Below are 13001 nucleotides of genomic sequence, written 5' to 3' on the forward strand. Positions count from 1 at the left end.
GGTGAAGCAGTCATTAACAAGAAGGATATTTTGGTTTATGATTTTACGAACTTACATTTAGATTAGATCGGAGGCGACGTAATTGTAAATTGTCTAATCCCAGTGTATTTCAAGTTTAGTGGAATAAGGTATTTTGTTGCAAGTGGAAGAGTGAAGGACTCTCCTTATGAAATATTTCTGGACTCTCTAAATTGTATTAATGTTTGACATGCAGTGCGGGTTCCAGACAGGTGAGCTGTATTCCAGAATTAGTCTAACCAATGTTTTGTAAGCTCTGGTTAGCAGTGTAATATTTCCAGTGAAGAAGCTATGGGACATTAGATTAACAACTCATAGTAGGTTCTAGCACTTAGGTCGTTGGATATGAGGACTCCAAGGTCTTTGACAGAGTGAGAGTCATCTATAAATTCATTTCCTCCAAATTTATATTTTGTATTCTGATTCTTTTTGCCAATGTGTAAGACAGAGCATTTGTTGGTTGAGATTTGAAGTTGCCGATTGTTTGACCGTTCTGTTACATGATTAGTTTTTACGTGGAGTATGATGAATTAGTTTATGATTGATTCCATTACTTTGCAGGTGACATTTTTATGTCCACCATATTGTTTGTTCTTTAAACTTATGTGGTTTTTCAGGATTTTATTAACTCCACCCAACCATTATTTTCTGCATTTTCATTTCTCCTTCCTTCCTTCCTTCCTTCCTTCCTTCCTTCCTTCCTTCCTTCCTTCCTTCCTTCCTTCCTCCCTCCCTCCCTCCCTCCGTCCCTCCCTCCCTCCCTTCCTTCTTAACTTCCTTGTTCATTTTTAACCAATAGTTTAAGGCAGAGCTGTCAAACTCCCAGCCCATTGGACAGATGCATCACATACTGGTCACACCCATGCCTAGTTTAGCAAAGGGGAGGGAGAAAAGTCTGGATATGTCCCATGAAGCCGCCATGATAATGTGAGTTTGACACCCCTGGTTTAAGTTAACAAAAATGGCTCCCTCAAAAATTTAACTTTTCTGGTTACATGTGATCCTCAAGCCTAGCCACATAACCAGGTCTGATGGGCCTTTTGGAATATCAAAAGTTAAAGAAGGCGAGAAAAGGCAATCCCTCAAACCGTCTGGTCCGATGGCATTGTGTTAACCTTACAGGCCATGTTAATCAACAGATGAGTCATAAGTATATGCTACCCATTATTATTTCGATCAATCAGTGTGCTTACCTAATTTTTTTAGTAAGGTAGAGAAACAGTAAATTTACCATGTAATGTATTTTATTTAATATATGCAACAATGAATAACTAAAAGCATAGTACTGATCTATTTTGCCAGTAAAGCAAAATTTCAGCTCAAACCCAGATTTACCCTAAACTTTCTTACTGTAGTCAGTGCTTGGTCAGATCTTTAATCTAATAATTAATCTGCAAGCCAACATAGTATTGTCAATCAAATTATAAGTAGAGGTACCATGTATGTTTGTGTGTATATATATAGAGAACTTAATTCATTCCATGACCAGGTTATTAAGTAGAAAAGTTTGTAAGAAGAAGCAATTTTCCCCATAGGAATCAATGTAAAACCAAATAATGTGTGTGATTGGGGAATCACAGGGAGAGTGGAGGCCCTGTTTCCTCCCAGGAGATTCCTAGAGAAGTCCCACAGAGGCTTCTGCCTGCCTTTCCAGTTACAGTTTCAGAGGCTCGGGTTTGTAAGTGGAAAATGGTTCTTGAGAAGAGGCAAAAAAATCTTGAACACCCGGTTTTTATCTAGAAAAGATGTAATAACATTTAATTGAATATTAAATACCTGGAAGTATAGACATTTTCTACAGCCTGGATTAAACTAATATGATACACCTGTTCTGTTATTGTCTTTTAATTTTTTACCAAGTGTCATAAAAATATTCATTAATATGAAATCGACATACCTGATCACTTTATAATACTTGCTTGTTTCAATTTTCTTTAACATAATCAGAAACAAAATTCTTTTAAAATAATTTCAAAGAGCTTAACTGTCTGGTGTTTTGTTTTAAATGATTATTTCAGTTCGTATTTTGGATAACAACACAAAAGATCTCAAATTTACATTTAATAATCTGATACCATTTACATTATATGATGTGTTTGTTGCTGCTGAAACAAGTGCTGGAGTGGGCCCAAAATCTAATATAACAGTTTTCACACCTGCAGGAGGTAAGCTGTATATATATAACATAAATAATTGTAATAAATTGTACAGTGGTCCCTCGACTTGCGCGTTCTCGATTAGCGCGAAACGCTGCAACGCGGTTTTTCAAAAAATATTATTTAAAAAAATAAAATATTAAAAAATTATTATTTTTTAATTCTGTTCCCTGAATGGAGACCGCCGGCCGCTCAATCGGGCCGGCAGGGAACAGAATGGAGCGTTCCGCGGCGGGGCTGGTAGGAGGGGAGCCGAGGATGGAACCGAGCCCAGCCCCGTGGCATTCGCCTTCCTCCCGCCTGCAGCCGAGTGATTGTGGGCTCCTTCGCAACCTCAGAGAGCTTCCTGGTTTTCGTGAGCTTTCATGCCCAGGAAGCTCTCCGAGGTTGCGAAGGAGCCCAGGATCACTCGGCTGCGGGTGGCAGGAAAGCGAATGTCACGGGGCTGGGCTCGGCTCCCCCAGCCCCGCCGCGGAAGGCTCCATTCTGTTCCCTGAATGGAGACCGCCGGCCGCTCAATCGGGCCGGCAGGGAACAGAATGGAGCCTTCCGCGGCGGGGCTGGGGGAGCCGAGCCCAGCCCCGTGACATTCGCTTTCCTGCCACCCGCAGCCGAGTGATCGTGGGCTCCTTCGCAACCTCAGAGAGCTTCCTGGTTTTCGTGAGCTTTCATGCCCAGGAAGCTCTCCGAGGTTGCGAAGGTTACATCTTCTGCTGCCAGCCAGGCCATGCTGGCGGCAGCGGAACAATCGCTGGCTGTCAACTTTTCTTTTTAAAACTGGGCAGGAGCTGACTTGCCTCCCCAGTGCTAAAAAGAAAAGTTGACAGCCAGCGCTGCGAAACCGCCGAAACCGGAAGGGGCGAGGTGGGGGAGAACGGGAGGCTCAGCATTCCGTCAGCCGCAGCGCTGGCTGTCAACTTTTCTTTTTAAAACTGGGCAGGAGCTGACTTGCCTCCCCAGTGCTAAAAAGAAAAGTTGACAGCCAGCGCTGCGACTGACGGAATGCTGAGCCTCCCGTTCTCCCCCACCTCGCCCCTTCCGGTTTCGGCGTTCGGCAACGGAGTCCGGCGCTGGGGCCATGCGGGGCCGCTCATCCAGGGGGGCGTGGACTGGCAAGCGGCAAGCGATCTGGCGGGAAGACCAAGGGAAGGTTCCTTCAGCCGCCCAACACCTGATCCGCTCCGCAGCGCGGCAGCAGCGAGGAGCCGAAGATGGGGTTTCCCCTTTGCCTTTACCCCATCTTCGGCTCCTCGCTGCTTCCGCCCTGCGGAGCAGATCAGCTGTTGGGCGGCTGAAGGAATCTTCCCTTGGTCTTCCCCGCCGCCCACACGCAAACTCCACCATCTGCGCATGTGCGGCCATGAAAAAAAATGGCGCACATGCGCAGATGGTGGTTTTACTTCCGCATCCAGTATAACGCGGAAATCGGTTAGCGCGGGAGGTCTTGGAACGTAACCCCCGCGCTAACCGAGAGATCACTGTATTCATATTTTAATATGATAGTGTTGATAGTGATAGACAGATAGTGTTGGAAAGTGAAACCATGGAAGATGTGGGTGAGTATTTGTGTGCAGCTCTATAAGTTGAGTAACACTGGATCAACTGTTTGCTTTCAGGAACAATGGAATAAATGATAACGGTATAAATAAGAATGAATCTTCCATTAATTTCATGGCATTCTTCAGCCATTGAAATAGTATGTAAAATTCAGCAGGTTCTCTGGCAATATTTTGAAGGGTTTATTATTGTTGCTATTATTGTTTTTGTTGTTGAAAGATAAATTAAACAATCTTAGTTTTATTCAGTCCCAGTTGTTACGACAACACAACTGTTTGGCCACAAGGTGGCAGTAAGTGATTACAAGAAAAGTTTGTTTAGTAAAGAAGTTGATTATGTTACTGATTCTTTTAACTGAAATCAGTTCAATTTTTACATGATGCATTAATGTGTACAATTTTTAAAAGCAAGATGTGTATTAATTGGTTTTAGGCTGTTCTTTTCATGCACTTTCCCAAAATCCATTTCTTTTACAATAAATGGAAAGTAGTCATGGAGATAGTCTTCTCTACACAACCCCCAGAAGATATATCTCAATTGAAAAATTGTACCTACATGTGCACAGCTAGCATGCTCTCAAGAGCAATTCTCACTAGGGAGAGGGCTATAAGGAGATGTGGCATCTCATTCAACATTCCTTGGGCAGAATGGGCTGTAATTTATTTTGTTTATTTATTTATTTTTTGTTTGTCAAACATTTACAAGATAACAAGTATAAGTATGAACATAAACATGAACAAAGGAAGTAAATACAGATAAATGGGGACAATAAGACAGGGACAGTAGGCACACTGGTTTGCTTATACAAGCTCCCTTTACAGATCTCTTAAGAATGTGGTGAGGTCATGGGAGATAATTTCAGATTGAAGCTATGTGGATTTGTGGCTGTAACAATGGAGTCAGGTAGAGTGTTCCAGGCATTGATCACTCTGTTGCTGAAGTTATACTTTCTGCAATCGGGTTTGAAGTGATTTACCTCAAGTTTGTATCGATTGTTTGCCCGTGTATTATTGTGGTTGAAGCTGAAGAAATCATTGAGAGTCAAGATGTTGTAGCAGACAATTTATTTATTTATGTACTATGCTTAGATCGGACTGCCACAGAGGTAGGTTTCAGCAGGTTCTGACCACTTCTGAAGAACCGGTATCAGAAATTTTGAATAGTTTGGAGAACCAGTAGCAGCAATTTTGAGTAGCTCAGAAAACCGGTAAATCCTACCTCTGACTGGCCCAGCTCCCATCTATTCTCTGCCTCCCGAGTCCCAGCTTATAGAAAGGAAATGGGGATTTTGCAGTAACTTTCCCCCAGAGTGGTGAGGGAATGGAGATTTTACATTATTCTTTTCTGTCATACCCATCAAGTCATGCAATGCTATGCCCACCAAGCCATGCCCACAGAGCCAGTAGTAAAAATTTTTGAATCCCACCACTGGATTGCAGGTGGTGCAGTTCCAGATTGTCCAAGGGCAAAATTTCAAGCCTGATAGCATAGGGAATTCTATTATGAGTAGAGGATTGGAGTACAGTACTCTTCTTGTGAAATATCTTTGAACCCACTCAATTTTGTTAATGTCTGATGTACAATGTGAGTTCCAGGTGGACAAGCTGTATTCAATAATTGGTCTGGCAAAGGTTTTATCTCCCTTAGTTTGCAAAACAATGTTACTAGAGAAAAAGCTTTGCAAAATGAGGTTAATAACTCCTAATGCCTTTTTGGCGAAGCTGTTACAATGAATTCTAGGGCTTAGAATGTTTGAGATGAGTACTCCTAGATCCTTGACAGAATTATGGGAGAATAAATGAGGTCAACAGATTGAAAGTTCATTAGTCCTAACTAGATTTAACCAAAAGAAGGATGGGAATATTAATCAGTAGATTGGTTAAACTTGGAAGCTAAATTTGAAGAATGTCATTACCGTAGGCTAGAAGAAGACAATAGCAACACTATAGACATTTGTGACATCCATCAGAATTATGTAACTTCAAATAAATGTTTTATAATGCTTGCTGTTCTGTTATTATACTTTATACATTACATTTCAGTTCCAGGACCTGTATTTGATTTGCATGTAGTAGAGGAAGCAGCAAGCTTTATAAGAATTGCTTGGAAAAAACCACAGCAACCAAATGGAGTCATCATTCAGTATCGAGTAAAAGTTTTTCACGAGGAAACAGAGGAGATCCTTGAAGATACAATTCTGACAGAAAAAATCATGGTACTTTAATTCATGCTTACCTACATTTAATATTTTCACATTATTCCTTTGTCTACATTTCAATAGCTAAGGTTAAAAAATGAAAAGCTATTTCTTCTCTTTCTATGTTAGCATTTTACTGAATCTGGGGATCCAGATATGATAGAAGAATATGCATTATCTTCCTCACTGAATAAAATAAAAACAGTGACCAGCTTATATGAAGGTTCAGCTGAAATGTTCCCAAGTGTACTTGAATTTTCTCCAGTAAAATATACTACTATTCCTGTTGATAATTTCCTAAGTTTAAATGATGATGCAGAACTATATTTAAATTCTGGTAAGTTGGAAAAGGCTATTTTCTATAGCTACTTCATTGCTCCGATCATGGCTGTTACATGAACTATCTTTAACAAAGAGTTCAGTTGTATTGTTAGTGGGCATTTGCTGATGTCACATTCAGCAAATGGGGAAATGCCACCCAAGCAGAGTTTAGTAGCCCCTTGTCACCCAGTTGACCTCTCTCCCAGAGAAAGAAGATGCCAGACCCATTGCACAAGCTGCATAGACAATCAGTTATTACAGTTGCCAAAGCAGGTGTGATTGGAAGAGATTAACATATCTCCATGTCCCTTGCAGACCTTTAATTTTTTCCCCAAACGGTTTTTGAGTAATAGGCTTCCAAATGTCACTGAAGGTAAATAGGTCAAAAAGTTACAGCTCAGCAACATGGGGCAACCAACAGGTGGAGATGACCTTTTGACATAGTGATGCCATTAGTATATTCACTTACACAGCATTATCAAAGGAGCATTTTTGTGACTAAACACAGATATTTATGACCCATTAAATAAAGTTTGGCTGACAGATACAGGTTTTAAAATGTCTTAAAATTTGAAAGGGAGTCATTAAATGTAAAAGAAGGATAAAGGTGCTATTTTCATTACTTTGAAAGTCAGTTGTAAATAAAATAGTTCTGAAAAGTTATTTTCACAATTCTTAGCTACCGTATTATTTTTGTCCTTTCAGTAACTGTCCAAAAACATATTTCCAATATGCCAAGATTACTTTTCTTTTTTGCACTGATGCAAACATGCTTCAGAAATAAAAGCAATCTATGCTTGTAAATCTAATATGCAAGTTTATTTTGGAATAGCATGCGTTGAATCCAGTAAAATTTCTTCTTCATTAAACATGCATAGAAACACCATTCCTGTTTTTTATTCTTTGCTGTGCAATGAATATCCTCACGATCAATTTGCAATTGTTTTGATAGTGACCATTTAACATAAACACACAAAAACTGCAATCTTATACCATTTTTGTAGAAATAATATCCTCTGGACTAGTCTTAAGTTAGAAATGCATATGACTGATTTTAGTTTTTTAAAAATATAAAACATTTGATACCATCAATCTTTCAGTTGAGCAGCTGTCATATCGTGTAAATGCACTCCAGCCTTTCACTAAATATGCAATTGCTGTGTCTGCTTTTACCATCATTGGAGAAGGACCACCAGCTATTCTCATTTCTAAGACAAGTGAACAAGGTAAAATTTTTATAACAGAAATATTATCATGTTGGCACTGTTTAGTTTCTTTTCTGAATTTAAATTTCAAAATGATTTTTTTTTTGTAGTTCCAAGTTCTGTGGAAAATATAAATTATAAAAATATTAGTTCATCTTCAATTTTGCTCTTTTGGGATAAACCATTAAATCCCAATGGAGAAATCACACATTACACAGTTTATGCAATGGAGGTGGATACAAGCAAAGCATTTCAACTGACTACATCAGAAAAACAGATACTGATTACAGGTGGGATGGTTTATATATATTTATATATATTTATATAAAGAAAGGCAGAGAGACAGAGTGAAGAAAGGAAGAATGGGGAGTGAGTGAGTGAGTGAGTGAGTAAATGTTGAGAAATATAAGTTTAAAATAGAATTCTGTAGAAATTACTTATGTTAAGTTGTGCCATGATTGTACTTTATCCTTAAAAACAAATTATTTTTTCTCTCTATTTGCATCTTTTTACACATTTATTCTTGTTTTTCAATTGTAATAGGTGGTTAAAAAGAATTTAATGAAATAAAATCATAGTGAATACATCTATTATTATCATTATATTATTATTGTTCTTAACTTTAAAAATTAGAGAAAAAAGCATGAATGCAATTCAAAGCATGAAACTTTTAAAAAGCTAATATGAATAGGGAGAAAGAAGAAAAAGAAAATGATGCAATGCTTTGTACAGACTACATTATTACAATAATTACATAATAAAAGAAGTGCCACTTCAAAAGCTGAGAGTTGACAATTTTGTTAAGCACACTTTGTCTCTGGTAGTTCAAATTTTGACAGACCAAATTTAGATAAATGGAGCCAAATATATAAATTTCAAACATATAAAATATCATTTAATAGCATATCAATGCTTCCTGTCAGCATTGATGGCAGGAGAAGCAAATAGCTGAAGGGCTCATTACTCTTTTCACTCTTTTAAAACATCTATATGAAACTGCTGGGTGTGACAGTTCAGTGGCAAGGAAGTCAGGTGCCATCAAGGTGTTGATTGGCCCTAATTTGGCCAATGTATGCTGTTGAAATTGTATCTTCAAATCTGGAGGCTCTAGGACCCTGGATAGAGAAGAACTGGCTTCTGTTCAACCAGAGCAAGAGAGAGTGGCTCTTGGATTTGGTGATTTTCTACCTTTACATGTTTCTGCATGTAACTACTGCCCCAACTATCCTCATGACTTTTGTTCCAAGAGGGCTTTTATCCAAATCTTTTGTTGGGTAGTAATTGAGCCCTTTCCTGGACTAGACATTTTTCAGTCATTTATGCTTTTTTTATTCTTTTGGGTTTTAAAATATATTTTATTTAGCTTGTTACCTTGGGGTTTTCTTTGCTATGTTATGGTTACTTTTATGAGATGGGTAGCTATATACATTTAATAAATATATTACACATTCAAAATAAAGATAATAACCAACCTTTTAAAAATTTATTCAGAAGTCCAGTCAATTAAAACAAAAATATTTGAAGTGTAAAATATTTTTTTAAAACAAATTTTGTACATATTTCAATATAATATTATTAACCAGTAAATATTTCATATATTTGTACCGGACTAAAGATAAACATTGTACCTTATGATTCTCGATGAATTTATCTTTTCTTTTATGTACACTGAGAGCATATGCACCAAGACAAATTCCTTGTGTGTCCAATCACACTTGGTCAATAAAATTCTGTTCTGTTCTGTTCTGTTCTATTCTATTTGGAATTATTTTTTACTTTGCAGTTCAGAAAAGGCTAATTATAGGTGCATAATAATAAAACAAATCTTCATAACTAGTGGCTCTATGTTGATATATTTTCTTGTATTACTGATGAAACTGAGTAAATACTTAACTTAGTAAAGGGCTTATTCTATTCTGTTCCGTTTTATTCTATTCTACTTACTGTGTACTGTATTTTTCAGATCAGATGCACCTTTTTACCCTCCCAAAAAGGGTGAACACTTGGGTGTGTCTTATATACTGAATGTAGCCCCCCCCCAATGTTCCCTCTATTTCCCCCCCCGAACAGTATAGTGTCTGAATGGGACAGTTTCATGCCTGAGGTTTTTTCACAGATGCCACCCAAGACAATGAAATCAGTGTTATTTAAAAGTCAAAGTTATGTTTATTCAATGTATCCCACTTAATTAAAAGTGTTATATATCAGTATCACATATAATACTGCAAGTCTGCAATATTAAAATACTTGTATGGTATTTAGGGTAATGTACACGGTTAATCGCTGAAAGTCTGTCTCATCTTACAGTTTCTTTGCTTGTCAGAATATCAATGATTGTACAGTACATCTATTTCTAATAAACAGTTAAGAAAGCAGACATAAATTTTAGACCAAGGCAAGTTAAGTAAACAGCCATTAAACACTGCTGTTCCATTTCAGTGGGATCTTCATAGGTTTGCCTATGACAGTGATTTTCAACCTTTTTTGAGCCGCGGCACATTTTTTACATTTACGAAACCCTGGGGCACATTGAGCGGGGGGGCACTAAAAAAGTTTGGACAAAAAAATTCTCTCTCTCTCTCTTCCTCCCCTTCATTCTATTTCTTTCTCCCTCCCTCTTTCTCTCCCTTCCTTCCTCTTTCTCTCTCTCTCTCTCTCCATCCCTCTTTCTCTTCCTTCCTTCCTCTCTTTTTTGCTCTCTTTCTCTCTCCCTCCCTCCCTCTATGTCTTTCTCTCTCTCTCCTTCCCTCTCTTTCTCTCTCTCTCTTGCTTTCTTTCTCCCTCTTTCTCTCTCTTTCTCTCTCTCCTCTTGTTTTCTCTCTCTCTTGCTTTCTTTCTTTCTCTCTCTCTCTTGCTTTCTTTCTCTCTGAGCTTCGCGGCACACCTGACCATGTCTCACGGCACACTGGTTGAAAAACACTGGCCTATGAAATGAAATAAAAAGTTCAAACAACATTTTTGGCCAATTTGCTACCAGAGTTATAAGTCCTTTAAAAGAGCAAATGTGAAGATTAGAATGTTCATTGATTTGAAACTAAAGAATTGATTTCAGTAAGATTCAACACTGTTGAATTGTGCTTTGATTTTATTGTCTCTGAAATTATACATAATATTATATTATACTACTATATATATGCTGCATAAATCCAGATGAACACCAGATTTTTGGAATTATTTTATAGACCATGTAGGCATGATCTTGTGGCACTGAGGCTTGGGCCAGATGTCTCCTGGAAGACACTTGATTCCAACCCACTTCTCTTCTTTGATCATATAGAGCAGCTACTTAGAAGAGACTCTTTCATTCAGCAAATGGAAATTATTTCTCTACTAACACCAACTCTTGATATAGCACTATAACATATTATAACAGTTAAAACTATTATATAATAGTTAATAATTTTTCTAAAGTCCTTATATTTAAAATGTGCTAGAATTGAAAGCAATCTATGAAAGTAGACAAGATATAGTGTCAGTAAAAGTGCCCAAAATGAATGCACAGTAAATTTCATTTACAGGTTTTGTTCATCTTTGTTTTAGGCTTAAAAAAATACACAGATTATAAAATGAGGTTAACAGCTTCCACAAATGTTGGAGAAAGTGCAGTTTCTGAAGACAATGATATTTTTATAAGAACACTTGAAGATGGTAAGTACATTGTTTCATATTGATTTTATCATTTCAATTTGATCAATTATGATTGATTTATCTACAATGCCCATTAATCAATAAATTTGCTTACATTTGCAATAAATAATAAAAACCATGTAAGCCATGTGTGTATGAGAGAGACAGAGAGAGTGGGAGAGAGACAAAGAAAGAGGAGAGGGGGAGAGAGAGAGAGAGAGAGAGAGAGAGATTTTTTTCTGGGCATATTCCACCCTCTTCTGATGTTTAGTATGATAATTGAGGCTTAATATGACAATTTTAAAAAGGTATTTTGCAAACCACATTGTAAGCAATTTCTATCTGCTCCCGGGAGAAATGTCGGCCAAAAGATAAGAGACAGCACTAATACTATTAATACTATATTTAATAACCACAATAAAATTTATTAACTAGCATAGGCTAGATGAGTTGGTTGCTGCCATTAACTTGCGAAATTTTAATTCTTAACTTTAATTTATAAATGTAGCTGCAGAGTAACCAAATAAATAGCACAGTTTTATCTGTACAAGAACAGGTAGAAAGTTACCACTGAAGGCAAATATGGTTTTAGAGGAGCTATCCGCATGAGCAGTGATATGAACCACTTTGTGATGATGTAGTAAGTAAAGGAAATTGACAATGAGAATGAGAATCACTGAGTTTCTGCTACTTTTAACAATTCTGACTTATGGCTTGCAACTTCGACTTATCAAAACAGTTCAGAATGTTTGCATTTTGCTGCCAGTAATGGCAAAAACTAGAATGTTTTGCATAAGACAAGCAGGAAAGAATGTGATATGATTATTGGACACAGTTATGTATTGTATAGGAGCATATGGGTGTACATGTAAGTATCTATGTATATTAGTGTTTTTGAGGAAAAATAAGTACAGTATGTGCATATGCTGAGATTGGATATACTTCCTCTTCTAGAAGAGAGCTTGTTTAAAGATTGTACATTTGCATGTCCAAAAATTATTTGCTCAAATATGCACTGGCAAATATATATTTGTTCCCAAAGGTCTCATCTGGTAACTAATAAGTCTTTAGTTCATAAAACGTTACCTAATCTTGGTCTATATATTATAAAATACAAAGAACACAATTTTACTGTAATTGATAAATTCTGTATTTTAAAATAGTTATGAATGAATGCACCTTAATACTCGAACACTTTTTTTTCTGTTTTCTGAATAAAAGAACCCAGTTCACCACCTCAGAATGTTGAGGCATTAGAAGTGACAGCCTCAGAAGTCAATTTACACTGGTTACCACCTGAAATGCCTAATGGGATCATAACTCACTATGAAATCATGTCTGATAATGGCAGTGTTTTAATAACTAAAAATGCTACAACAACACATCTTATTTTAAATGAGTTGAAACCATATACTTTATATAACATTTCTGTAAGAGCATTCACTCGCCTTGGTCATGGGAATCAGTCATCTGACCCATTATCTGTAAGAACAGCTGAAACTGGTAAGTGGAAATACTAGAATGTTCTTTTGTTTCTAGGGATTCTATTTTAAATATATGGTAAAGGATTTTTGAAAGAATTCAAAAAGAAGGAGATAGATACTACTTTCGTATGCAGAGTTTCTGCACCTTTGAAGTATAGCCATGTTGGTCACATGACCACGGAAAATGTCTTCAGACAATGCTGGCTCCCTTGGCCAAGAAACGGAAATGTGCATCGCACCCTAGAGTACGACTTGCAGGAAACCTTTATCTTTTTAAACATAATTATGTTACAAATTTCACATATCTATATTTGAATGAGACAAATGATGCCATGAAGCATTTCTCAAAATATCTGATGACCATAGCAAAGTATCTTGCTTGATGATCAGAGGTGAGTCTCTTTCAATTAATGTTTTGATTGCATCAGCATCAAAC

The 13001-nt window shown here is 37.2% G+C and overlaps 1 protein-coding gene across 1 annotated transcript in view; it reads left to right on the forward strand.

Annotated features, from left to right (window-relative positions):
* Positions 1-13001, forward strand: part of PTPRQ (protein tyrosine phosphatase receptor type Q) — a 115817-nt gene that overhangs the window by 39344 nt on the left and 63472 nt on the right. The window contains exons 24-30 of the mRNA XM_070754648.1: positions 2037-2183; positions 5774-5946; positions 6058-6265; positions 7350-7475; positions 7565-7744; positions 10995-11102; positions 12303-12584. Coding sequence (XP_070610749.1) covers positions 2037-2183; positions 5774-5946; positions 6058-6265; positions 7350-7475; positions 7565-7744; positions 10995-11102; positions 12303-12584 — 1224 coding nt within the window. The remainder of the gene's footprint in view (positions 1-2036; positions 2184-5773; positions 5947-6057; positions 6266-7349; positions 7476-7564; positions 7745-10994; positions 11103-12302; positions 12585-13001) is intronic.

The sequence above is a fragment of the Erythrolamprus reginae genome, chromosome 6, assembly GCF_031021105.1.
Source record: "Erythrolamprus reginae isolate rEryReg1 chromosome 6, rEryReg1.hap1, whole genome shotgun sequence".
Taxonomy (NCBI): Eukaryota; Metazoa; Chordata; class Lepidosauria; order Squamata; family Dipsadidae; genus Erythrolamprus; species Erythrolamprus reginae.